General features: G+C 44.1%; 1 protein-coding gene across 5 annotated transcripts; it reads left to right on the top strand.

Moving 5' to 3' along the window:
• The first annotated feature begins 5,926 nt into the window (after positions 1 to 5,926).
• LOC106558875 (ral-GDS-related protein-like) lies at positions 5,927 to 24,251 on the top strand. 5 transcript variants are annotated; one of them, XR_005360491.1, is made up of 6 exons: positions 5,941 to 5,979; positions 7,628 to 7,706; positions 18,643 to 18,798; positions 18,945 to 20,478; positions 20,773 to 20,875; positions 22,078 to 24,251. XR_005360491.1 is itself a non-coding variant. In XM_038538960.1 (6 exons), the coding sequence occupies exons 3-6, from the start codon at positions 22,107 to 22,109 to the stop codon at positions 23,783 to 23,785; spliced, it is 273 nt and encodes a 90-aa protein (XP_038394888.1). In that variant the 5' UTR covers positions 20,504 to 20,618; positions 20,773 to 20,875; positions 22,078 to 22,106; the 3' UTR covers positions 23,786 to 24,251. The 5 variants fall into 5 exon arrangements, 1 of the variants encoding a protein (XP_038394888.1); XM_038538960.1 differs by lacking the exons at positions 5,941 to 5,979; positions 7,628 to 7,706; positions 18,643 to 18,798; positions 18,945 to 20,478 and adding an exon at positions 20,504 to 20,618 and having other exon boundaries at positions 22,078 to 22,145; positions 22,558 to 22,632; positions 23,253 to 23,285; positions 23,660 to 24,251; XR_005360489.1 differs by lacking the exons at positions 18,643 to 18,798; positions 18,945 to 20,478 and adding an exon at positions 14,765 to 14,862 and having other exon boundaries at positions 20,680 to 20,875.
• The last annotated feature ends 1,949 nt before the right edge of the window (positions 24,252 to 26,200 follow it).

Below are 26,200 nucleotides of genomic sequence, written 5' to 3'. Positions count from 1 at the left end.
TGATGTGGGATTCGATCCCGGGTCTCCAGGATCGCGCCCTGGGCCAAAGGCAGGCGCCAAACCGCTGCGCCACCCAGGGATCCCTTCTTTGCCAATTTGAATGCCTTTAATGTCTTTTTGTTGTCTGATTGCTGAGGTTAGGACTTCCAGTCCTCTGTTGAATGGCAGTGGTGAGAGTGGACATCCCTGTCTTGTTCCTGATCTTAGGGGAAAGGCTCCCAGTGCTTCCCCATTGAGAATGATATTTGCTGTGGGCTTTTCGTAGATGGCTTTTAAGATGTTGAGGAAAGTTCCCTCTATCCCTACACTCTGAAGAGTTTTGATCAGGAATGGATGCTGTATTTTGTCAAATGCTTTCTCTGCATCTAATGAGAGGATCCTATGGTTCCTCAAAGAGTTAAAAATAGACCTGCCCTACGACCCAGCAATTGCACTGTTGGGGATTTACCCCAAAGATTCAGATGCAATGAAACGCTGGGACACCTGCACCCCAATGTTGATAGCAGCAATGTCCACAATAGCCAAACTGTGGAAGGAGCCTTGATGTCCATCAAAAGATGAATGGATAAAGAAGATGTGGTTTATGTATACAATGGAATATTACTCAGCCATTAGAAATGACAAATATCCACCAATTGCGTCAACGTGGATGGAACTGGAGGGTATTCTGCTGAGTGAAGTAAGTCAATCGGAGAAGGACAGTGTATGTTCTCATTCATTTGGGGAATATAAATAATAGTGAAAGGGAATATAAGGGAAGGGAGAAGAAATGTGTGGGAAATATCAGAAAGGGAGCACTGGGTGTTATTCTGTATGTTGGTAAACTGAACACCAATAAAAAATAAATTTATTGTTTAAAAAAATGAGTTGTAATGGAAAAAGAAAAAAAAGGATCCTCTACTTCTACATACTATTTTTCCTCAGTCCTGGAGCTTTCCAGCACTGCTTGGTCAAGAACTTGATTCTTTCTTTCTTTTCTTTCTTTCCTTTTTTTTCTTTTCTTTTCTTTTCTTTTCTTTTCTTTTTTCTTTTCTTTTCTTTTCTTTCTTTCTTCTGTATAATTTTTTATTGGAGTTTGATTAGCCAACATGTAGTGAAAGACCCAGTGCTCATCCCATCAAGTGCCCCGCTCAGTGCCCATCACCCAGTCACCCCGTCCCCCTGCCCACCTCCCCTTCCACTACCCCTTGTTCGTTTCCCAGAGTTAGGAGTCTCTCATGTTCTGTCACCCTCTCTGATATTTCCCAGATTTTCTCCTTTCCCCTTTACTCCCTTTCACTATTTTTTATATTCCCCAAATGAATGAAACCATACAATGTTTGTCCTTCTCCGATTGACTTACTACACTCAACATAATACCCTCCAGTTCCATCCACGTCGAAGCAAATGCTGGGTTGTCATCGATTTCTAATGGCTGAGTAATATTCCATTGTATATACAGACCATATGTTCTTTATTTGTCTTTCAATGGACACTGAGGCTCCTTCCACAGTTTGGCTATTGTGAACATTGCTGCTATAAACGTTGGGTGCAGGTGTCTTGAATTTCACTGCATCTGTATCTTTGGGGTAAATCCCCAGTAGTGCAATTGGTGGATCATAGTGTAGCTCTATTTTTAACTCTTTAAGGATGCTCCACACAGTTTTCCAGAGTGGCTGTCCAGTTCACGTTCCCACCAAGAGTGCAAGAGGGTTCTCCTTTCTCCACATCCTCTCCAACATTTGTTGTTTCCTGTCTTGTTAATTTTCACCATTCTCACTGATGTGAAGGGGTATCTCATTGTGGTTTTGATTTGTATTTCCCTGATGGCAAATAATGGGGAGCATTTTCTCATATGCTTGTTGGCCATGTTTATGTCTTTGGTAAAATTTCTGTTCATGTCTTTTGCCCATTTCATGGTTGGATTGTTTGTTTCTTTGTTGTTGAATTTAATAAGTTCTTTATAGATCTTGGATACTAGTCCTTTATCTGATATGTCATTTGCAAATTACTTCTCCCATTCTTTAGGTTGTCTTTTAGTTTTATTGACTGTTTCTTTTGCAGAAGCTTTTTATCTTGATGAAGTCCCAATAGTTCATTTTTACTTTTGTTTTCCTTACCTTCTTAGATGTATCTTGCAAAAAGTAGCTGTTGCCAAGTTCAAAAATGGTGTTGCCTGTGTTCTCTAGGATTTTGATGGAATCTTGTCTCACATAGAGATCTTTCATCCATTTTGAGTTTATCTTTGTGTATGGTACAAGAAAGTGGTCTAGTTTCATTGTTTTGCATGTGGATGTCCAATTTTCCCAGCACCATTTATTGAAGAGACTGTCTTTTAACCAGTGGATGGTCTTTCCTGCTTTGTTGAATATTAGTTGACCATAGAGTTGAGGGCCCATTTCTTGATTCTCTATTGTGTTCCAGTGATCTATGTGTCTGATTTTTGCCAGTACCACATTGTCTTGATGGTTACAGCTTTATAGTACGAGTTGAAATCCACATTGTGATGCCCCTGGCTCTGGTTTTCCTTTTCAATATCCCCCTGGCTATTTGGGGTCTTTTCTGATTCCACAGAAATATTAAGATTACTTGTTCAAACTCTCTGTGGAAAGTCCATGGTATTTTGATAGGGATTGCATTGAATGTGTAAATTGTCCTGGGTAGAATAGACATTTTCGCAATATTAATTCTTCCAATCCATAAGCATGGGATATTTTTCCATCTCTTTGTGTCTTCCTTAATTTCTTTCAGAAGTGTTCTGTACTCTTTAGGGTATAGATCCTTTACCTCTTCGGTTAGGTTTATTCCTAGGTATTTTCTGCTTTTGGGTGCATTTGTAAATGGGATTGATTTCTCTTTCTTCAGTCTCATTGTTAGTGTTTAGAAATGCCACTGAATTCTGGGTATTGGTATTGTATCCTGCCACACTGCCGAATTGCTGTATGAGTTCTAGAAATCTTGGGGTGAAGTCTTTTGGGTTTTCTACGTACAGTAGCATGTCATCTGCAAAGAGGGAGAGTTTGACTTCCTCTGCCAATTTGAATGTCTTTTATTTCTTTTTGTTGTCTGATTGCTGGAGCTAGGACTTCCAGTACTATGTTGAATATCAGAAGTGAGAGTGGACATCCCTTTTTTGTTCGTGATATTAGTGGGAAGGCTCCCAGTGCTTCCCCATTGAAAATGATATTTGCCGTGGGCTTTTTGTAGATGGCTTTTTAGATGCTGAGGAATGTTCCCTCTATCCCTACACTCTGAAGAGTTTTGATCAGGAATGGATGCTGTATTTTGTCAAATGCTTTCTCTGCCTCTGTTGAGAGGATCATATGGTTCTTGTTTTTTCTCTTGTTGATATGACCTATTATGTTGATTGTTTTATGAAGTGTTGAACCAACCTTGCATGCCGTGGATAAATCCCTCTTGGTCATGGCGAATCATCTTCTTAAAGTACTGTTGTATCCTATTGGCTAGTATCTTGTTGAGAATTTTTGCATCTGTGTTCATCAGGGATATTGGTCTATACTTCTCCTTTTTGGTGGTGTCTTTGACTGGTTTTGGAATTAAGGTGATGATGGCCTCATAAAACAAGTTTGGAAGTATTCTATCTCTTTCTGTCTTTCAAAACAGGTTTAGTAGGATAGGTATTGATTCTTTTTTAAACGTTTGATAGAATTCCTCCTGGGAAGTCATCTGGCCCTGGACTTTTGTGTCTAGGGAGGTTTCTGATGACTGCTTCAATTTCCTCTCCGGTTTTTGGCCTATTCAGGTTTTCTATTTCTTCCTGTTCCAGTTTTGGTAGTTTGTGGTTTTCCAGAAATGCGTCCATTTCATCGAGATTCTCTAGTTTATTGGCGTATAGCTGCTCATAATACGTTTTTACAATCGTTTATATTTCCTTGTTATTGAATGTGATCTCTCCTCTTTCATTCGTTACTTTATCAATTTCAGTCTTTCCTCTTTTCCTTTTAATAAAGCTGACTAATGGTTTATCTATCTTATTAATTCTTCCAAAGAACCAACTCCTGTTTTTGTTGTTCTACAGTTCTTGACTCTGTTTCATTGAGTTTTGCTCGAATATTTAATAACTATCTTCTGCTTGGTGTAGTTTTATTTGCTGTTTGTTCTCCAGCTCCTTTGGGTGCAAGGTTAGCTTGTGTATTTGAGTTTTTTCCAATTTTTTGAGGGAGGCTTGTATTGCGATGTATTTCCCTCTTATGACTGCATTTGCTGTATCCCAATATTTTGAATGGTTATATCTTCATTCTCATTCGTTTCCATGTATCTTTTTAATTCTTCTCTAATTTCCTGGTTGACCCTTTCATCTTTTAGAAGGATGGTCCTTAACCTCCACGTGTTTGAAATCCTTCCAAACTTCTTCTTGTGATTTACTTCTAATTTCAAAGCATTATCGTCTGAAAATATGCAGGGGACGATCCCATTCCTTTGGTATTGGTTAAGACCTGATCTGTGACCCAGTATGTGGTCTATTCTGGACAAAGTTCCATTGCACTTGAGAAGAATATGTATTCAGTTGCATTTGGATGTATAGTTTTGTAGATATCTGTGAGATCCATGTGGTCCAGTGTATCATTTAAAGCTTTTGTTTCTTTGGAGATGTTGTCCTTAGAAGACCTGTCAATTTTAGAAAGCGCTACATTCAAGTCACCAAGTATATGTGTATTATTATCGAAGTAGGTCTTAACTTTGGTTATTAATTGATTGATATATTTGGCAGCTCCCATATTCGGGGCAAAAATATTGATGACTGTTAAGTCCTCTTCTTAGATAGATCCTTTAAGTATGATAGAGTGTCGCTCTTCATCTCTCACTACAGTCTTCAGGATAAACTTTCGTATACCTGATATAAGGATGGCTACCCCCGCTTTCTTTTGAGGGCTATTTGATGGTACATGGTTCTCCAACCTTTTATTTTCAGGCTGTAGGTGTCCTTCTGTCTAAAATGAGTCTCTTGTAGACAGCAAATAGATGGGTCTTGCTTTTTTATCCAGTCTGAAACCCTGCGCCTTTTGATGGGGTCATTAAACCCATTCACGTTCATAGTTACTATTGAATGATATGAATTTAGTGTCATCATGATACCCATTCAGTCCCTGTTTTTATGGATTGTTCCCTTGGACATCCTCTATTACAGAATCCCACTTAGTATTTCTTACAGAGCTGGCTTCGTGGTCACATATTCTTTCAGTTTCTGCCTATATTGGAAGCTCTTTATCTCTCCTTCTATTCTGAATGAGTGCCTTGCTGGAGAAAGTATTCTTGGTTGCATGTTCTTCTCATTTAGGACCCTTAATATATCCTGCCAGCCCTTTCTTGCCTGCCAGGTCTCTGTGGAGAGGTCTGCTGTTAATCTAATATTTCTCACCATAAAAGAGATTTCTTGTCTCTTGCTGCTTTGAGGATCTTCTCTTTATCTTTGGAATTTGCAGGCTTCACTATTAAATGTCTAGGTGTTGAACGGTTTTTATTGTTTTTAGGGGGCGTCTCTTGATCTCCTGGATCTGAATGCCTGTTTCTCTTCCCAGATTAGGAAAGTTTTCAGCTATGATTTGTTCAAATACATATTCTGGACCCGTGTCCCTTTCAGCGCCCTTGGGAACCCCAATTAAACGTAGATTTTTCTTTCTGAGGCTGTCATTTATTTCTCTTAATCTATCCTCATGATCTTTTAATTGTTTTTCTCTTTTTTCTCCTTTTCCCTTTTGTCATCAACTTGTCTTGTATGTCACTCACTCGTTCTTCTACCTCATTAACCCTCGTCGTTAGGACCTCTAGTTTGGATTGTATCTCATTTAATTGATTTTTAATTTCTGCCTTATTAGATCTATATTCTGCAGTCATGAAGTCTCTTTAGTCCTTTATGCTTTTTTCTAGAGCCACCAGTAGCTTTATAATTGTGCTTCTGAATCGGCTTTCTGACATTGAAGTATAATCCAAATTTTGTAACTCTGTGTGAGAGAGGACTGTCTGAATCTTTCTTTTGAGGTGAGTTTTTCCTACTAGTCATTTTGCTCAGTGCAGAGTGACCAAAAACAAATTGTATTGGGAAAAGGAGAAAAAGAGAGAAGAGAAAAAGAAAAGAAAAAAAGAAAAGAAGAGAAAAAAAAGGAGGGGGAAAGGCAACAAAAAAAGCAAGGGGGAGTATCCTCTGATTCTATATACTGTAAATCCCTTGACTTCCCCTGGAACTTTGCAGTGCAGCTTGGTCAATAACTTGCTTTTCCTCTTGTCCATCTAGCTGGTCTTCTAGGGGAGGGGCCTGCTGTGCTGATTTTAGGTGTTAGCACTTGGGGGAGTTGCTCAGCCCCCTCCCTGGTGCTCACCGCAGTGGGAGTTGTTTATCCTGTGAGGCCACTGTGAGATTCAGTGGGGGTTGTTTATCCTGTGAGGCCCCAGGAGGAACAACAACAGTGGTAGTGGCCAGCTTTCCAGCCTTGGAGTCATCTCCCACAGTAACTACCACAGCTCTCAGTCTGCAGGGGCCTGCATGCCCCGGCGGCGGGGTCACTGATCTGCACAGCTCGGGCTCCCCAGCGGCAGGAGTGTCCTCGCTGTCCTGTGCCCTCCTGGCTTCCGCCTGTCCTGGGGGGAGCTCCGCATCCTGGGCTGTGTCCCCTGGCGCCCTGGGCTCCTGGGCCTGTGCTGCTGGAATCACGCTCCCGGGGCTGCGCAGCCCCCTCCGTGCGGAGCCACTGCCCAAGCTGCCGCCTGAGCTGCTCCGGGCGCCCCGTCGGGCATGCGCTGCAGCCCTTTAGGGAGCTCGGCCGGGTTGTGTGGCGCACTCTCCCCCGGGGCGCAGGTCCTCTGTTAGTGCCCCTCGTGCGATCCTGCCCAACCCTGAGGGCATCCCCGTCCCTCCTGGGATCCTGCCCGAGCTCACTGTGATCGCCTTTCCTTCAGGGAAGATTGGTGAAGCTCCTGCTTCTCTGGGACGGGGCTTTCCTGTCCTGGGGGCACTCGCCCTGCGTCCTTAGTCTGGCTCCTCGCAGGGCCCCTCCCCCTTGGATGCTTTTTATTTCTTTTTTTTTTTTTTTTTTTTTTTTATGTCTTCGAACCTTGATAGAAGCACGAACTCTTCTCACTGTAGCATTCCAGCTGTTCTCTTTAAATCTCAGGCCGAATTCATAGGTTTTCAGGATGATTTGAAAGTTATGTAGGTAATTTGGTGGGGACAAGTGACTTGGGGACCTACTCTTCCGCTATCTTGCACCTCCCCCCCCCAAGATGAGCCATTTTTCATGGCATTTTCCCTTTTTTATTTTAGCCCTAAAAAATGCTTTTAGTTCTAATCCTCTTGCCCTTCTAGTCAATTCTGAGTACTGAAGGGCAAATTTTTTTTTCTTCAAGATGAGTCATCTCAGGTAGGTGACATCAGTACTTGCTACGAGAGTTACTTTGATGTGCACCCTCTCATAAGTTTTCCACACAGGTGGCATGAATACTGGGGAGTGATGGGGTTTTTAAAATTTTTTAAAAATTTTTTGCCTTGTGTGGAGTGATGTTTTTATCTTTAGTGCCATTGACTACTTTTTCACTTGCAGGGTGACTGGGTCAGAGTCTCCATGTTATTCATGGAGGTGATATAGCACTCCAGCTCACCTTCAAACATGTCCATCTCCTGTCTCCCATGTAGGAACATGCAGAACTTAGTGACCATGAACTGCAGACAGACAGCAAATATACAGAGGTCTTACCTGAGTTCAGCTCAGCATGTGAGTAACCTACTGTTCTCTCTTTGGTTTTTTAGTCCAGTGTCCTTTAGTCATTCTAAACTTCTTGCAATTGATTCCAGAAAATGGCTCACCAAGATGAGAGGGATTGGAAGTTCCTTGGAGACAGGTGTTACCCATACCATATTATTCATCACCCTATAGCATGTAAGACTTGGTCTCTCATCTGATTACAAAACTCTTCAAACATCAATGGATCAGAGTGAGATAAAAAGCTAACTTAGAAGAAAGGCTAGCTTCAGGACACATCCATTCATATGTCCCACTCCTCCCATCATCCTCAGAGACAGTGAACAAAATTGGACAAGGTATTGTTTCCAGTGCACATCTCATGCTGGCCACCACACATATTCCTGTCATCATGCCATAATATGTCGTCATGATACCATCATCATGCCTCTGTTCCTTCAGTTCATGTTGTTGTCTTGCTCCACCAATAAACCTTTTTCACCTATGAAGTTGGAGGTCAATGGTAATCATCTTCATTAGCTTCACAAAATAGGATTGGGCAATGATTTAATTGGATATAACATGCAAAGCACAGGATATAAGAGAAAAATAAATCCACACACTGGACATTAGGAATACTTAATATCTTTGTGACTTAAAAGACATTTTCAACAAAGTAAAAAAAATCCATGAGATGGGAGACTATATTTGCAAACCATGTATCTGACAGGGGCTTAATATTAAGAATATATAAAAAACACATAAACTCAACAACAAAAAACAAACCAAATGGGATATGTGAACGTGCAAAAACTGAATAGACCTATCCTCATGAAAAGAAATTGTAAATGATAACATCACTAATCATTAGGAAATGAAAATTACAAAAGAATGAAATAACATCTTAGATTCATTAAGATGACTAAAAAAACAGAAGAAAAGATAAGAACAATTGTTTGCAAAGATATGGAGAATTTGGAAACTTTTTTTTCACTGTGTGTGGTAGTAATGCATAACGGTTTTAGTTGCTGTGAAGTCAGTATGGAAGTTCTTTAAAAAAATTAAAATTACTGTGTTCTGGTAATTTCTGCTTCTGGGGAATTAATTGACAACACCGTCTTGAAGCCATATCTGAACACATATTTTCATTAGCATCATTGTACATAATAGCTAAACCATAAAAGCAATCCCTAGTATCTGTCCAGAGAGTAACAGATGTTGTATATGTACACACAATTAAGAATTGTTCATTTTTTAAAGATTTCTTTTTTTAAAGGATTGAATATTTTTATTGATAATTGTTTTTATTTTTTATTTTTTTATTATTTTTATTTATTTATTTATTTATTTTTTAGGTTTTTTATTATTTTTTTAAAAAAATTTATTTTTTATTGGTGTTCAATTTACCAACATACAGAATAACACCCAGTGCTCATCCCGTCAAGTGCCCCCCTCAGTGCCCGTCACCCATTCACCCCCACCCCCGCCCTCCTCCCCTTCCACCACCCCTAGTTCGTTTCCCAGAGTTAGCAGTCTTTATGTTCTGTCTCCCTTTCTGATATTTCCCACACATTTCTTCTCCCTTCCCTTATATTCCCTTTCACTATTATTTATATTCCCCAAATGAATGAGAACATACACTGTTTGTCCTTCTCCAATTGACTTACTTCACTCAGCATAATACCCTCCAGTTCCATCCACATTTAAGCAAATGGTGGGTATTTGTCGTTTCTAATGGCTGAGTAATATTCCATTGTATACATGAACCACATCTTCTTTATCCATTCATCTTTCGGTGGACACTGAGGTTCCTGCCACAGTTTGGCTATTGTGAACATTGCTGGTAGAAACATCGGGGTGCATGTGTCCCGGCGTTTCATTGCATATGTATCTTTGGGGTAAATCCCCAACAGTGCAATTGCTGGGTCGTAGGGCAGGTCTATTTTTAACTCTTTGAGGAACCTCCACACAGTTTTCCAGAGTGGCTGCACCAGTTCACATTCCCACCAACAGTGTAAGAGGGTTCCCTTTTCTCCGCATCCTCTCCAACATTTGTGGCTTGTTGCCTTGTTAATTTTCCCCATTCTCACTGGTGTGAGGTGGTATCTCATTGTGGTTTGGATTTGTATTTCCCTGATGGCAAGTGATGCGGAGCATTTTCTCATGTGCATGTTGGCCATGTCTATGTATTCCTCTGTGAGATTTCTCTTCATGTCTTTTGCCCATTTCATGATTGGATTGTTTGTTTCTTTGGTGTTGAGTTTAAGAAGTTCTTTATAGATCTTGGAAACTAGCCCTTTATCTGATAGGTCATTTGCAAATATCTTCTCCCATTCTGTAGGTTGTCTTTTAGTTTTGTTGACTGTATCCTTTGCTGTGCAAAAGCTTCTTATCTGGATGAAGTCCCAATAGTTCATTTTTGCTTTTGTTTCTTTTGCCTTCATGGATGTATCTTGCAAGAAGTTACTGTGGCTGAGTTCAAAAAGGGTGTTGCCTGTGTTCTCCTCTAGGATAAAGATTTCATTTATTTATTTATGAGAGACACAGAGAGAGAGGCAGAGACATGGGCAGAAGGAGAAGTAGGCTCTCTGTGGGGAGCCTGATGTGGGACTTGGTCTCAGGACCCCGGGATCATGCCCTGAGCCACTGAGCCACCCAGAGGCCCTTGTTTTACTTTCTATGAATATGTTCCCAGAAGTTGAACTGCTGGATCATAAGATAGTTCTATTTTTAATATTTTGAGGAACCTCTAAGTGTTTTTGCATAATTACTGTTACAATTTGCAATCTCACCAACAGTGGACAAAGATTCCCATTTCTCTACATCCTCACTATCATTTCTTATCTATTTTTTATGATAGCTCTTCCAAATGATGTGATGTGATATTTCATTGTGATCTTGGTTTGCATTTTTCTAATGGTTAGTCATGTTGAGCACCTTTTTATTTATCTGTTTGTCATTTGTTTATGTTCTCTGGGAAAATCCCAGAGCACTGTACACTGTGTCTGGGATTGAGGGACAAGTCCACTCTCCATTAGACTTTCAAGGTCCTCATTTGGATGTACAGGAGTGGGTGCAGAATCACTCTTCTGGCTGCTTGAGAGTGCTGTGTTAGTAAAGAGGACACCATGGGAGTGAACAGAAAAGGGAGTAAAAGGAAGCTTTTGAGGACTTTTAATCTGCCTCTAGAGGAAGATCCTGCTCTTTTGCCCCTGTGATTCTGGAAAGCCACTGCTTTGAGGACACCCAAATAAAGGCATCCCTTTCTTTGGTAGTGTGCCTGTGTGAGACTGGACAACACGATGCAGGAAGCCTCCTTGTCCATGGCACCTAGAGAGTTCTGGTGGAGGAACTGGAGCAGGAACAGTCATGCAGAGGCCATTTTGGTTGGTTGTCTCCCTTGCCCAGAAACAGCTTGAAACTGTTAGTAGCATTTTTCCCTGCAGTCTAGGTGGTTAGAAGGAGAGGTGGGCTCTAAGACCTTCTCATGTATTCATTCAGTAACTATGTCCTAAGCACCCTCTGCCAGGTACCTTGGTGGGCCCATGTGTGGAGCTGAAAATACTAAGGTCTCCCTGCCGTTAGGAACTCACAGTCTGGAGATGGATAAAAGCACAAAAGCAAAGGCACGTGATAGAAGACAGCAAGTAATATGTACTACAAATGAAGTGTGCTATGAAGGCTGGGAGCCATTGGATAGGAAGGTATGAAAGGCCTTACTGAGGATGATGTTGCTGGGAACAGAATGACAAAAGGGAGCTAGACGTTCATGAGTCTGGGTGCAGAGTGTCAGAAAGAAGGGATCACTGCTGCAGACACTCACTACAGAAGCCAATTTGGCAGATGAGGTGAAAGAGACGGCCAGTGTGGCTGCAGGGAAACTAGGAGAGCAGTGAGGAAGGAAGAGGGCAGGAAGAGATGCTGAGACCTGGTAGACTGTTAGTTATCTGTTGTTCCTCTGTTATTACATTGCCCCAATACCTTCATCTTAAAATGCATATATTTAATTTCTCACAGGTTTTTTGGATGAAGGATCCAGGTAATTAGCTTGGTTCCTCAGCCTCAAGGTATGTCAGAGGCTGTGGCTGTGACTGAGGCCAGACTAGCAGAGGATTTTCTCCCAAGTTTGCTCACATGATTCCAGATGCCATTTGGACTCAGAGCCTGAGTTTCTGTGTGTCTTTTGGCCTTGGCACTGCCTTGGTTCTCTGCCATGTGAGCTCTATATGGCAGCTGAAAACATCTGTACTTGAATTTAGGTTCAGGGATAGAGAAAGTAAAAGGGAAAGGGAGGAAAAGAGAAGGGAAACATGAGAGGAAGTAACTAGGAAGTCAGAAACTCTTTGCAACTGAAACTAAGACATGACATTCCATCACATTGGCTGTATCTTATTCATCAGAAGCCAGTACCCAACCACTAGTGGTTACAGAGTGATGCCTATACCACAGGTCAGGATCGCTGGGAGCCATTGTAAAGACTGCTCCCCTCAGAGACCAAAATGAGGCAACTGGGTCTCATTCTAAATATAACAGGAAACAACTTAACAGCTTTACTACAGAAGATGACAATGTCTGCATCTTTGTGCATTTCCAGCCTACATTAAAATGAGGCCAAGAGGGAAAATGACTTTTCCAAAATAAAATTGCTGGAACCCAGGCCTCTTTTGAATGATACTTCATGCCAGCTTGCACCCCTTCTTGAAATTCTTCCATCCTTATTTTTAAAAGATTTTATTTATTTATTCATGAGAGACAGAGAGAGAGGCAGAGACACAGGCAGAGACAGAAGCTCCCATGCAGGGAGCCCGATGTGGGACTGGATCCTGGGATGCCAGGATCATGCCCTGGCCTGGGCTGAAAGTAGGTGCTAAACTGCTGAGCCACCCAGGGATCCCTCTTCCATCCTTAAATTTGTGCCACAGATACACAAGATACCAGCCCACACGTTATAAATAGTATCCACATACACTTGATGATGTCCCTAGGAAGTAGATTCCAGCCTGATCCCACTATGCAGGTTGGGACACTGGGGAATACATGAAAGACACAATGAATAAGAACACAATTGGGAATACAAACAGACAAGAAAAGGTCTGAATTCAATTCTGTCTCCTGAAAATTAGGACTCTAATTACATTTCCAGAGAGTTGTGGCTAGGGCATGTTTAACTCATTGTGTACAGTTGTTAAAGAGGTGACATGGGTGAGAAAGGTAAGCTAGTCAACTACCAAGAAGGGACTTTGGATAGGTATGACTGAACAAAGGGGACCAGGTACTGGAATCTTGAAAAAGTGACCTCACCTCCTTGGTGATAGGCCCCCAAATGAACTTAGAACTCTGGTGACTAGGCACCTAGAGTCTAGAGACAGCCTGCTTTCCAGCTCACTTGACTGGAGACATTCAAGAGTACAAGAGGTTCTGTTGCTGTATTCCTACTTTCAGGGGCTCTGGGCTCAAGAAAGTCCAGACAGAGACTTTTATATCATTGTAGATGTTGGCTCAGCCCTCTTCTCCAGAGCTTCTGGTCATGTGGTAGGAGACACCAACAGCTCAGAGCAGTACACCGGAGAGCAAGCCACAACTGTGATCCCACCTGAACAGGCCAACACCTCTTTTTTTTTTTTTTGTATATTTTTTTTAATTGGAGTTTTATTTACCAACATATAGCATAACACCCAGTGCTCATCCCGCCAAGTGCCCCCCTCAGTGCCTGTCACCCAGTCACCCATCCCCCTGCCCACCTCCACCTCCACTACTGCTTGTTTGTTTCCCAGAGTTAGGAGTCTCTTGCTCCCTGCATGGAGCCTGCTTCTCCCTCTGCCTATGTCTCTGTTTCTGTCTCTCTCTCTCTCTCTCTCTCTCTCTGTCTCTCATGAATAAATAAAATCTTTAAAAAAAGGAATCCCTCATGGTTTGTCTCCGTCTTTAATTTTTCCCACTCATTTTCTCTCCTTTCCCCTTTAATCCCTTTCACTATTTTTATATTCCCTGAATGAATGAAACCATACAATGTTTGTCCTCCAATCGACTTACTTCACTCAGCATAATACCCTCCAGTTCCATCCACATTGAAGCAAATGGTGGGTATTCATCCTTTCTGATGGCTGAGTAATATTCCATTGTATACACAGACCACATCTTCTTCATCCATTCATCTTTCGATGGACACCGAGGCTCCTTCCACAGTTTGGCTATTGTGGACATTGCTGCTATAAACATTGGGGTGCAGGTGTTCTGGCATTTCACTGCATCTGTATCTTTGGGGTAAATCCCCAGCAGTGCAATTGCTGGGTCGTAGGGCAGATCTATTTTTAACTCTTTGAGGAACCTCCACACAGTTTTCCAGAGTGGCTGTACCAGTTCACATTCCCATAAACCATGCAAAAGGGTTCCCCTTTCTCCACATCCTCTCCAGCATTTGTTTCCTGTCTTGTTATTTTTCACCATTTTCACTGGTGTGAGGTGATATCTCATTGTGGTTTTGATTTATATTTCCCTGATGGCAAGTGATGCGGAGAGGCCAACACCTTTTCCCCCTCATTTGTGTGTGTGTGTGTGTGTGTGTGTGTGTGTGTGTGTGTATGTGTGTATGTATCAGAAAAGGGGACAGAGAGGAACCCGAGTGTCTCAGCGGTTTAGCTCCTGCCTTCAGCCCAGGGCATGATCCTGGCGTCTAGGATCGAGTCCTACATCGGGCTCCTTGCATGCAGCCTGCTTCTCCCTCTGCTTGTGTCTCTGTCTCTCTCTCTGTGTCTCTTATGAAAAAATAAAATCTTTAAAAAAAGGGAAGAGGGGACAGAAAATGAGGGACATGCCCTTCCTGGGCAGAAGCAAGGTGCCATGTGTTGAAAGCCTGGTACATCTTTCATGCTCATACCCCAGGTCGTAGCAGGATAAGACGAGTGCTAGGGATGAAGTTCAGCTACCTATATGGTATTCATGAGCGCTTGAGTTTCATCTGGCTTCCTCCTTGCTGAATGTCTTTTCAGCTGCCCCCTTGGCCTGAACTGGAGAACACAATTTCTAATGGGGGTGTCCCCTTGTGGTGATGTCCAGGGAAGGCCTTAATGTCTCTTGGCCTGTATTTGCAGAGCTGCACCCAGGAGATCTTTGAGGAGCTAGTCTGCAGCTTCAACTACTCTGGATCCCTAGACAAGTGTCAGGTGCACCAGGTCCCTGCTGCTCTGAGGTGAGAAGGGAAGAGGGTTCTCCACACCTAGGGCTCCCATGCAAATATGGGGACAAAGCTGGGTCCCCCCCATAGTATTTTTACAAGAGTGCTCCACAGGCCCAAAGTAATCTGAATCTCCACATCTCTGCCACCAGCTATGTGAAGATACCTTTCACATTATGTTGGAATGGTAAAGAACATATTTAATGTTTTGGGGAGATTTTTTGGTCTGTTTTACTTTTTACTTTTCACAAGGCCAAGTGTATCTTTGCACTTTACTACTGTTTTATTTCACCTACTCGCCCCAGATACCTGTGTAGAACTCAGCTCCATTGTCCTTGCAGAACTTCTCCAAGCCCTTACAAACCATCACACTAAAAAGAGTGATTTAACACAAGAGAAAGTGTGGGACGAAGCCATTCTATATTTTTCTCTGCAACATGTCATCTCTCAGAATACATCAAATCATTGTAGGACCAACAAGTCACAATCTCTGTCCCTATATGTCTTCATAATATTCCAGAAAGGAGGTCATCTGCCTACTGTAATTTAGCATTTCAAGGCAGTTGGAACTTAACATGATTCAATTCTGTTACCATTTCAGCAGTGCTTCAAGGAACATCTTAAGTGTCCTAACTGTTTTAATTCAAGATCTAACAAACATAGAACCACAGATTGGGTGGAAGGCCACTGATGCCTCCTGGCCCAGGCCACTGGTTCTGTTTTTTCAGAGTTCCACCCAGGAAATCCATGATGAGCTGCTCCAAAGCTTCAGCAACTCAGTCTCCCTTGACAAGTAGCAGGTGCATCAGGCCACCAACAACAAGTGCTGGTCTGGAGTGAGAACAGGTTCAGATTCATTTGCAATCTCAGGACCCAGAGAGAATTAGGGCAAGCCCAGAACCCAGACTAGAAACAACTGGCTCTCTTAGGGCCTGCTGAAGAAGGTGGTTCCCCCCAGAACCTTTCTCCCCATGTCAGGAACACACCAACCCTCATAAGCTTAGAGGAAATGCCATGCAGCTCTTCTTTAGACTATTCTCAGGCCCAACATAGATAATCTTAAGCAGCATTTGAGATTCTAACCCTCTATTTGTCCCAACTACAGTGGAGATTTTTACTGATGATGACTTACTGGCATACTGCCCTTAATAGAGGCTATTAATAGAAGTGCTACTGTTGCTCAGTTAACAGAATGCCTTGAAGTTACCAAATTTTTTTTTATTTTTTACCCCTAAAGCCAACTATACTTTTAAGCCTAGAACCTCTTTCTGTGTGGGCACTCAAGTCCCTTCTCTTGTACAAGGTCCCAAAAGGATGGGAGTCTCTGGTCAGAGTGCCTGATCCTGATCTTCCTAGTGATTCATGGTGTTGAAGCTGACTACATTGCCCCCCTCTTGTCTACTTGGTGTGAAAAGGAATCAACTCTGTCCATGGGTGAGGCCTGCATGACGCTGATTTCAAGGAAGGAATACAGAATCTCATACAGTCCCTAGCACCATCCTTCTAAGATAGAAATACCTCAAACATCACAACCATTTTCTGCATATACCAGGTTTTCACTTCAGCCCAGCAGGCCCTAGTCCAGCAGTTCAATAGGTGAATGCTCACACCATAGCACAGGGGTGATCCTCCCATCTACTAGTTGTATGTCTTGGGAATATCACTGCACCTCTCTGAGCCCCACTTTCCTCTTCTGAAAAGTGGTGTGGTAAGAGGATGAACTTCATAGGGCTACTGTGGGAAATCATAGGAGAAAATGTGGCATAGGCTTAGCTGGTGCCTGGCTCTGTAGAAAGGGCTCCTGGACATGTCGAGCACTTTCATGTTTAATAGTTCTCGCTCTCCAGTGAAGAAGCTCTCAAACTCAACCCTTGTGGACTTTGGCCCTGAAGGATTTATAAAAGTGAATGGAAATCAGGCAGTTTTCCTGTTTGCAAAGGACTTCTAAGATTCCATCTAGCTTTTCCTGGTACTTGTCATTTACATGGCCAGATTAGGGGTCACTGGGGGCAGGCAGAGAAGCCCAAGTTCCACACAGTATCTGGAAAGTACTGGTTGGATTCCTTCATTCAACAATATATATTAAGCACTTGATAATGTGGGCACTTTTCTTTTTTTTTTTTAATTTATTTTTTATTGGTGTTCAATTTACTAACATACAGAATAACCCCCAGTGCCCGTCACCCATTCACTCCCACCCCCCACCCTCCTCCCCTTCTACCACCCCTAGTTCGTTTCCCAGAGTTAGGAGTCTTTATGTTCTGTCTCCCTTTCTGATATTTCCCACACATTTCTTCTCCCTTCCCTTATATTCCCTTTCACTATTATTTATATTCCCCAAATGAATGAGAACATATAATGTTTGTCCTTCTCCGACTGACTTACTTCACTCAGCATAATACCCTCCAGTTCCATCCACGTTGAAGCAAATGGTGGGTATTTGTCATTTCTAATAGCTGAGTAATATTCCATTGTATACATAAACCACATCTTCTTTATCCATTCATCTTTCGTTGGACACCGAGGCTCCTTCCACAGTTTGGCTATCGTGGCCATTGCTGCTATAGACATCGGGGTGCAGGTGTCCCGGCGTTTCATTGCATTTGTATCTTTGGGCTAAATCCCCAACAGTGCAATTGCTGGGTCGTAGGGCAGGTCTATTTTTAACTGTTTGAGGAACCTCCACACAGTTTTCCAGAGTGGCTGCACCAGTTCACATTCCCACCAACAGTGGAAGAGGGTTCCCTTTTCTCCGCATCCTCTCCAACATTTGTTGTTTCCTGCCTTGTTAATTTTCCCCATTCTCACTGGTGTGAGGTGGTATCTCATTGTGGTTTTGATTTGTATTTCCCTGATGGCAAGTGATGCAGAGCATTTTCTCATATGCATGTTGGCCATGTCTATGTCTTCCTCTGTGAGATTTCTGTTCATGTCTTTTGAATGTGGGCACTTTTCTAGTCACTATGATAATTCAGTGAATAAATAAGACATAATGCCTGGATCTCAATTCTAGTCAGAGTGTCAGACAGCACTCATGTCCATTATCATTAGATGTGACATCTTCATAGCCTCCTCTAGGTATGAATGGATCCACCCATATTTGGACCTTTGTGATGGACTATAAGACCAAGTAAAAACACGATTTTACTTTTGGGCCCAGAAAGAGGGCCTCCTGCCTCCACAAAGCAGGGTGGGATACTACAAGGGTTGTGGCTGGGGAGGGACTTTCAGAACCATGGATCTCACGATCTCTTGATTTCCATGGGAGGGCTTAAGTTTGGGAGGTTTCTGGGAAGAAGAAAATGAGTCAAAGAGAGCTATGGATGGGGTCCCAAGCCATCTGGGAGCAGAGCACAGTCTGGGCTGAGTTAGTGCCTCAAAGACCCATCCTTTCCACTGTCCCATCTTGGTATGCCTGCCCCTCTCCATACCACCTCTGCTGACCACCACAACTGGGGCCAAGAACAGAAGCTGTGGTAAGCAGAGTGCTCACAAATCTGCCTCAAACCTAAGCCCTGATACTGGTCTGCATGGAGTAATGAGTACACTAGGCCCATGACCATGGAGAGAAGAGGTAAAGTAGAAAAACCAGAATCATACAGGTTTTCTGGATGACCAGACCTTCCGCTTCAAGGGCAGCTACAGCGGGGTTGGAAGTAGCCTAGGTCATCCTCTGGGACCCACATAGAAAGAATGATGCTGTGCGAATACCATGTGGAATGAAAGGCCAGGCCTCTGCCTCTACTTCTCATATGACTCTCCTCAGCATCTTCTCTCCCATCTTGGCCTGACCAGTAATTGCAGGCTACCTGGCAGTCCCTGCACTGTGCCCATTTTGAGGTGAAGGTGGCCTATGTGCATGTGAAGGGAATGACTGGGATCTGAAGAACCATGGCACACTTATCCTGCTGCAGTGGGAACTTTTGGAGCCCACCGAGGCAGAGGCAGAGGGTGAGTGGGATTGCAAGCTGGCAACAATATCGGGTTGGGGTCATGGGCTGGGTATTCCTTTGAAGGCCATGGGTTCTGTCTTGTTTTTGGAAAGGCACATGGAAAGTCAGTTATGTGGATGAACCTTGCTATTTATCCTGCTCTAGTGTCAGCTCCAGGGCTCCTTCCAGCTGCTGATCCAGAAAAAGGGCCTACTATGAAGCTAGAGACAAACCCACCTCTGCTTCAGCCATCACCTCAAGCATCAGAGCCAGCATCACCTCCATCAGCCATTCCAGAACTGGAACAGGGCTCACATTTTCTGCATGCATGCCATATCCTGAGTTGCAGTCAGCTCAACCATCATCATTACATGGAATTTAAACCCCAGTTCTAAAAATAGAGACAGAGCCAACTCCAGCCCCATATGCTTTCTGCCCTAAAGAACCAGCTGAATGAGGAGAATGGACTTTCCTCCCAAGTCAGTGGCAGAGCAACTGATGTACACAGATGTGGTGAGCAGCTCGGCTGTCAGGGTGGATCAGGGGCACACGTTACCTCTGCCAGCAGCTGCCCCAAACCTGGCTTTCCCTGATGCATACTCCTATGGTCTGGGTCCAAATCTCAGCTCCACCATTTACCAACCATGTCAACCCATCAAGATCCTTAAGCTCAAGCCTTCACTGTCCAGCTGTGGTCTCTAGAGATAGACACTGATAAGAACTGATGCAAATTGTGTAGATTAAATGAGCCAGAGCAGAAGTTGGAAGGCCCTGGTCCTTGGGGGAGGGGGGGCAGCTCACTGTGTGCAGCCAAATGCATGGGTCACCCCCCCCCTCATCTGCCTTGGAGGCTAAGCACCCTCCACACTTATTAGGGAACTGATGTATCCTTAAGCATGGGGGCAAACAAAACTGGTTATAGCTACCATGTAAAAATGCATGGCCCAGCTGAAAGGGGAGTAGGACCAGAGGGATGAACAGTTGGAGGTGAAGATGTCCCCTTGTGAGGAGTTGCCTTGAACTGTCACCTGGAGCTTGAAGTTCATGAAGATGATCAGGGTGCAAATGCCCTCCATTCCCTCCCTGCCAGTATTCCCTCCTGGGTCATCCTGTACTGAGTTCTCACAGTAAAAAAGAATGGAATGGGATCCCTGGGTGGCGCAGCGGTTTGGCGCCTGCCTTTGGCTCAGGGCGCGATCCTGGAGACCCGGGATCGAATCCCATGTCGGGCTCCCGGTGCATGGAGCCTGCTTCTCCCTCTGCCTGTGTCTCTGCCTCTCTATCTCTCTCTGTGACTATCATAAATAAATAAAAATAAGTAAATAAAATAAAAAAATAAATAAAAAGAATGGAATGAAATCCAGAGAGTCTAATCAGGCTCAGGCCACATTCTTGGCTTCCTGAACTCCAGCTCTAACCTGTGACCCCTCCCTAGGACATTAGTTTTGCATGTGAAGTGTCTGGGTGAACAAAACACTGCCTGTTCACTAGGAGCTTTTCAAGAGGTGCTGCCTGGACTCCATCTAGTCCAAGTGGAATAAGCCTGGCAATGAGCACCTGGCACCAACAGTCCATGCCACCATCATCCAGTTCAGTGGTGTGGCCAAATGTGTCATCACCATGTACCGTGGCAACCCAAGCATCACAGCCCAGGACAGGCTGTACAGACAGTGGTGGATCACTGGATAAAGTGGCCAAGGTATGCTATAGGAGGCCTAACTGAGTTGCTTTACAACTCTACAGTCCCTAGGTTCTTCCTTCCAGAGACATGCTGACCTTCACTTGCATGGCCCAATGTTGAGATGCTCAGTTCCTACCTGGCTCCTTCCTTGGAGTGAGGTAAAATTCTCCCTCTCCCCAGAAGTGTTACTTTTTGGCTCTTACATGTGCCCTTCTGCAGGTCCCTGGACTTCATCCAGGAGGGGAGATTTAAACTGAGGGAGACTGAAGGTCCTGCTACCCACCTGACAGCTCATTCTCCTCCCTCTCCCAGCCTGTAAAATCTTGTAGAAATATTCTTCACTGCATGCCATCCTCTCTGCTCTTCAGAGTGCCTCAATTCACTGCCTGAAGAAGACATGGGAGAAAGTTTCCAGGTGAGTAGGCCTCTCTCTATAGAAAGACCAGGATGGATGAGGGATCTTCTACATGCCTGTCCCCCCCTCCCCCTCAGTCAGCTGGGACCTCGTGAGAGCAAACCTTGACAACAGGACCCGAGCTGGTGGGTGGGTCACTCAGCCCTCTGGAGAACAGGCCATCATGCCTCCTACTTTAGAAATCAGTTTTCCTAAATGTCCCACATTGAGCTGAGCCAAATTAAATATCTTCACGTGTTTACTTTACAGCATAAAGGACTAGCCCTGTCCAATTGAAACCAAAATTGACCAAAGCAGAGCTACTCAATTAATATAGGAATGGAGACACTGGATGACCAACATGAGAGCTCCCTCCCATGTCCTACAAAGACCTGAGTGCTCAGAGGAACCCAGAGAAAACTCTCATCCAGGCAGCTGGACTGTTTTGGGTTCTCAAAAGGGACTTGCACTCAAATTTGCCACGTTATTCATATATTGATCCTGCCTTCTCTCCCCCTATTCCAGAAGAGCTTTCAAAAATTTAAAAAGCTGTGCACCGAATACAACCCACATAGCAGGAAACTGCTTGTCCAGGTAGCATAGAAGGTACAGGTCTGGGAGGAGAGGAAGGATGTGAGGGAACAGGGTCCTGAGTGGATGAAGAAAGACTGCTGTGTAGGAAAATGGCCTGAAGCATTCCATGGGGAGGTGAAGCCTTTGGCATGTATGTGATTACAGCCTGGGGTGAAGACTCCACTAGAGGTGGGACAAGCAATATCATTCAACTAGAATCCCTAGTCTAGATATCCTATCATTCTTTGTCAATAGCTGGTCCATATGGGGGCCTGTACCAACCTTGAGAGCCCAGAGTACAGGCCTCTGCTCAGTGATGGGGTTGGGATGGGTTGAGGGCCACAACAGTGATGGTAGTAATAGGACACTGGGTCCTCAGGAGACCATGGGAGATAGCTGGAGTTCTCACTTTTCCCGATGAGGAACCAGGCTCAGGGAGGCCAGGCTGCAAGCTTAAGGTCACACATGGACTGAATGTTGGAGCTGAGATTGTTCTAGAGTTACTCATGGCATGCTTAAGGATAATATAGCATTGCTCTCCGCTGACTCTGGGTCCTGAGTCAGATGTCCAGGTTCTAAAGTCAAAGATGGTGGAGGGAATTGGACTGAAGATATTATGGTCTCAATGACCTTATCCTTGGCCCTTGCAGGAGTAGCCATCTAAAATGTCACCTTGGTGATGGACTTTTGGAGAGCCCAGAAAAGGCTGCAGATGAAGGTGGGTGTGCCTGAGTTACAGGGCCCCCAGAATCAGAGAAGAAGGGCTCCTCTCTCACAACTGGAGGCCTCCAAATCAAGACAGGTGGTCCTTCTGACTCCAGCTCTGCCTCCTGTTGCCACACCTTCTAAAATTCTTATTTAGAAGTACCTAGGAGAAGGGTCTATAAAAACTGGATACAGAATGTTGGTGGGGAGAGCCACAGGGCTACATACCCTGTGATTTTCTAAAAGCAGGCCTGGAGGTGATGTTCTTGGAGGGTGGGGGGAAAGAGAATTGACAGGAGGCTGCTAAGGGTCCTAGGCTGCTCCACGTGGGAAGCTGGGGGCCAGGAGGCTGAAGTATTTTCAGGGGAGAGTCTCTATGGGCATCAAAGAGCAGAGACTCATCCCATCCCCACCCCATGACACAGGGTGTCGTTTCCTTCCTTGCCACTTTCTTCACTGATCTGATGATGCTGGACATTGCAATGGAGAAGTACCTGGAGGTGGGTGAGCCTGGGGATTATGGAGGAGGGACCAGGATCCTGAGGTTTGAGAACAGAAAGCCCCTGGACTGAGCCTTGAGCTCTCTTGTCAAACCACCCTGCACGAAAACCTCACAGCTGCCCCTGTGAGCTTGAATTTCTTGCCCATGTCAGTGATGAGTGAAGGAAGACTGCACTTAATTCATTGGTTCCAGTGCCCGAGACTAGTGAAGCAGCAGAAATTTCTGCATTCAAAGCTGCATGAGTTTTGTCGTTTGTCTGAGTTGACCTCAGCCTCCCGCTGTGAGGCTGCCTATTGTGGGTAGGGAGTGAAGTCAGGACCCTCCACATTCAGAGAGCACTTAAGTAGCCTAGCAGCCCCTTCCTTCCTGAGGCTTCAGTCTCCCCTTCTGTCATCAGAGAGGGTTGTGCTATAGGATCCAGACCTATAGCCAGATCATCTACCCCCATCCTTCTTTCACTGGACCCCAGAGCTTGGCCTAGATCCCAGTCCTTTTATCTGTGTTTGCATGACCCCCTCATGTGTCCTGGCCTTAGTGCAGCATGAGAAAGTATGGATATAATGAGCTAGTAGTAACCAGAGGGCTTTTTCTGATGGACTTTGGTTGGCTGCTTTCCAGGGGAATGAGATCAACCACCAGAAAAAGAATAAGGTGAGCATCTGTTTCACTTCCTATAGGGAAAGGTAGAGGAGTAGGTATCAGAGATGTCCCTGGGAAGAACATTCCTTGGCTTTCTATCCCTTCCACCTCACATATACTGGGGTAGTTTGATAATAAATAAGTGGAAGACCCATTCAGTGAGTAAGTGCAGATAGAGGAATGGCATCAAGGATAACTTCCTGGAGGAGGGTACATTTTTACTCTACCTGAGAACAGGTAGGAACTGGATGAATTTTCAGGAAGGAGGGTTGGCATGTGTGCAAAGACCCGAGACTGATCCTCTGGCCCACTGCTCAATCCTCACAAAGCCCTGCAGCTTTCCTACCCAGGCTCTATATGCATCCTGTCCTTCTCTCTTGGCCCAGGAATACAAAGTAATGACAGAGATCATGCTGCTCCAGGTGGCTGCAGGTAATTACAACCTACAGCCCAAGGATCCATGTAGGGCCTCATTCAAGTCTATGGAGTGGCTCAACAAGGATGAGAAGTGAGACCCATCAGGAGCCTGGTGAGGGTAGAGGTGGACTCTTTCTGGTGGCCACTCTGGGGATCCATCTTCTTTGGCTCCCTGAGCAGCCTCAAGCCCTCTTGCTTGGGCAGCAGACTCTGGCTGCTGGGAAAACACTGGGAAGGACTCCTGAATTGAAGTTCCTGGTCAACTCACACATGTCACTCTGTCCTTAGCTACCTCCTGTCCTGCCAGCTGAAGCCCCAGTCCTGGCTGGCCAGCAGAACTCAAGAACAAAAAGAACTGGCCACTGTCAAGCACAGGGCTGAGTGAGTGTCCAGTGGCAATGCAATGTTTCCTCAGCAGCTGGAGCACTTGTGGTACTTGGGCCCCATCTGCTCAACACCCCTTCTTCCCATCTATTCAATTATTTTAAGGGGCAATATTTAATTTTCTTAAATAGTAAATAGTAGCTTTGAATATTATATTAAATCCCTCTTTCTTTTACAGCCCAGGTGTGTGGTTTGGTTCTTTTACTTCCTACAATAGTTTAAATGATGTACAGGCTCTCATATTCTTTCTTGAACTCAGAAATCTTACAGATTCAATAGTTATTGTATATGGGAGAAAGGAGAAGAGCCAGCTCTCTTCACTAGCTACTGGATATCCCCCTCAAGTCCCCTTTACTCAGAGGCCAGGTTCATTTCAGTATGAAACGAATTGGGGCAAACAACAGAGAAAGCCCCTCAGAACTCCTGAGATTTAGAATTTGAAGGTACTTTCACAGGAATAGCAACAACCCCTGAAATTGGGTGTCTTTAAGGGTAACACATGCCAGAACTACTTCCTGCCACAGGACAGTGGTTGCCTTTCTTCACACTAAAGAAAAGAGGAATATTTTCTGCTTCTTTTGTTGATGTGGTTTGGTTTAGTTTGTTTTTTTTTTTTTTTAAGATTTATTTATTTATCATAGAGAGAGAGAGAGAGGCAGAGACACAGGAGGAGGGAGAAGCAGGCTCCATGCCGGGAGCCCGATGTGGGACTCGATCCCGGGACTCTAGGATCGCGCCCCGGGCCAAAGGCAGGCGCCAAACCGCTGAGCCACCCAGGGATCCCCTGGTTTGTTTTTTTTTTTGACCCAATATTTGGAAATTTCAGTTTTCTAGTTCAATCTCTGGAATTGTATCAGCACTAAATGGTAAAAACATGTAAAGGGATCAAATCTTGCATGTGGAGGGGACAAGGCCAGAGGAAGATAATTTGCAAATAGACTAAGGGCAGACAGGCCTCTGTCTTGCTCTAGGGGCTCCAGGTTCACCCTTTACCTAGATTGAAATCCTCCTGGGATCCTGTCAATGATCTCTGAATTTCTCTTTCTGCTTGCTTTGTATTTGGGGAAGAGGTGTGTGGTGGACCTTTAAGGCCACAGCTGGGCCAGGTGCAATAAATATCTGTGCTTATTGTAAAATTTTTTTAATTAATTTTTTTTGGAGTTCAATTTGCCAACATATAGAATAACACCCAGTGCTCATCCCACCAAGTGTCCCCCTCAGTGCCCATCACCCAGTCACCCCAACCCCCGCCCACCTCCCCTTCCACTACCCCTTGCTCATTTCCCAGAGTTAGGTGTTTCTCATGTTTTGTCACCTTCACTGATATAATATCTGTGTTTAGCTATGAGCTAAGTTTTCTAGCATTCTTGCATTTCCTTATACAATTCTCTTTTTTAAAATTAAATAATTTATTTTTACATTTTTAAAATTTAAATTCATTTTGCCAACATATAGACCACCAGTGCTCATCCTATCAAGTGGTCTCATTGCCCGGCACCCAGTTACTGCATCCCGTCACCCACCTCCCCTTCCAAAATCCTTTGTTTCCCAGAGTTAAGAGTCTCTCATGGTTTGTCACCCTCTATATTTTAAGGCAGAAATTCCCTAAAGGCCCAAGACTCTTGGTCAGATACATAGTAGACACTCTTCCCCAACTAGGACCTGATGGATCAAGGATTGGTTCTCTCTTGCCAGGATAATGGTCCATATACTTGACCAGAGAAAACCCTACACTCTTTTTGCTGGCCAAGGTGACTTTTAGGTCCACGTTGTTCCGAGTCAATGGTCTCAGACATTTACCAGTTACACACTCAGTCTCAGTTTACACACTTACAGTGACTTGTCCTAAATTGTCTGAGCTTGACCTCATAGGTCTTGTAGCCCCCAAGATGGCTCTGCTCCTCTCCATAGTCTTGTGCTTAGGCTATGTCATGGGGTGCATGAACCTTTTGTGTCAGGAGCTTTGAATGATAATGATTGAGGGGGAAGCATTCAGGGGGCTCCATCAGGGGAATGGCACCAAACTGATGGCCAGAGTAATACAATGGTAATAAATACATTCCTATCAATAATTACTTTGAATGTAAATGGACTAAACCCTCTGATTAAAAGACACAGGGTGACAG

Source organism: Canis lupus, chromosome 6 (assembly GCF_011100685.1).
Source record: "Canis lupus familiaris isolate Mischka breed German Shepherd chromosome 6, alternate assembly UU_Cfam_GSD_1.0, whole genome shotgun sequence".
NCBI classification, from domain to species: Eukaryota; Metazoa; Chordata; class Mammalia; order Carnivora; family Canidae; genus Canis; species Canis lupus.
The sequence above is the reverse complement of the archived record's forward strand: the minus strand, read 5'-3'. Positions and strand labels throughout refer to the sequence as shown.

What these genes read in the sequence shown, in the direction of transcription:
- LOC106558875 (XM_038538960.1), top strand. Translation starts at nt 22,107, where the DNA reads ATGGACTTTTGGAGAGCCCAGAAAAGGCTGCAGATGAAG. An exon ending in AGAAAAGGCTGCAGATGAAG is followed by an intron (nt 22,146 to 22,557) that starts GTGGGTGTGCCT and finishes CCCATGACACAG; the next exon opens with GGTGTCGTTTCCTTCCTTGC. An exon ending in CAATGGAGAAGTACCTGGAG is followed by an intron (nt 22,633 to 23,252) that starts GTGGGTGAGCCT and finishes GCTGCTTTCCAG; the next exon opens with GGGAATGAGATCAACCACCA.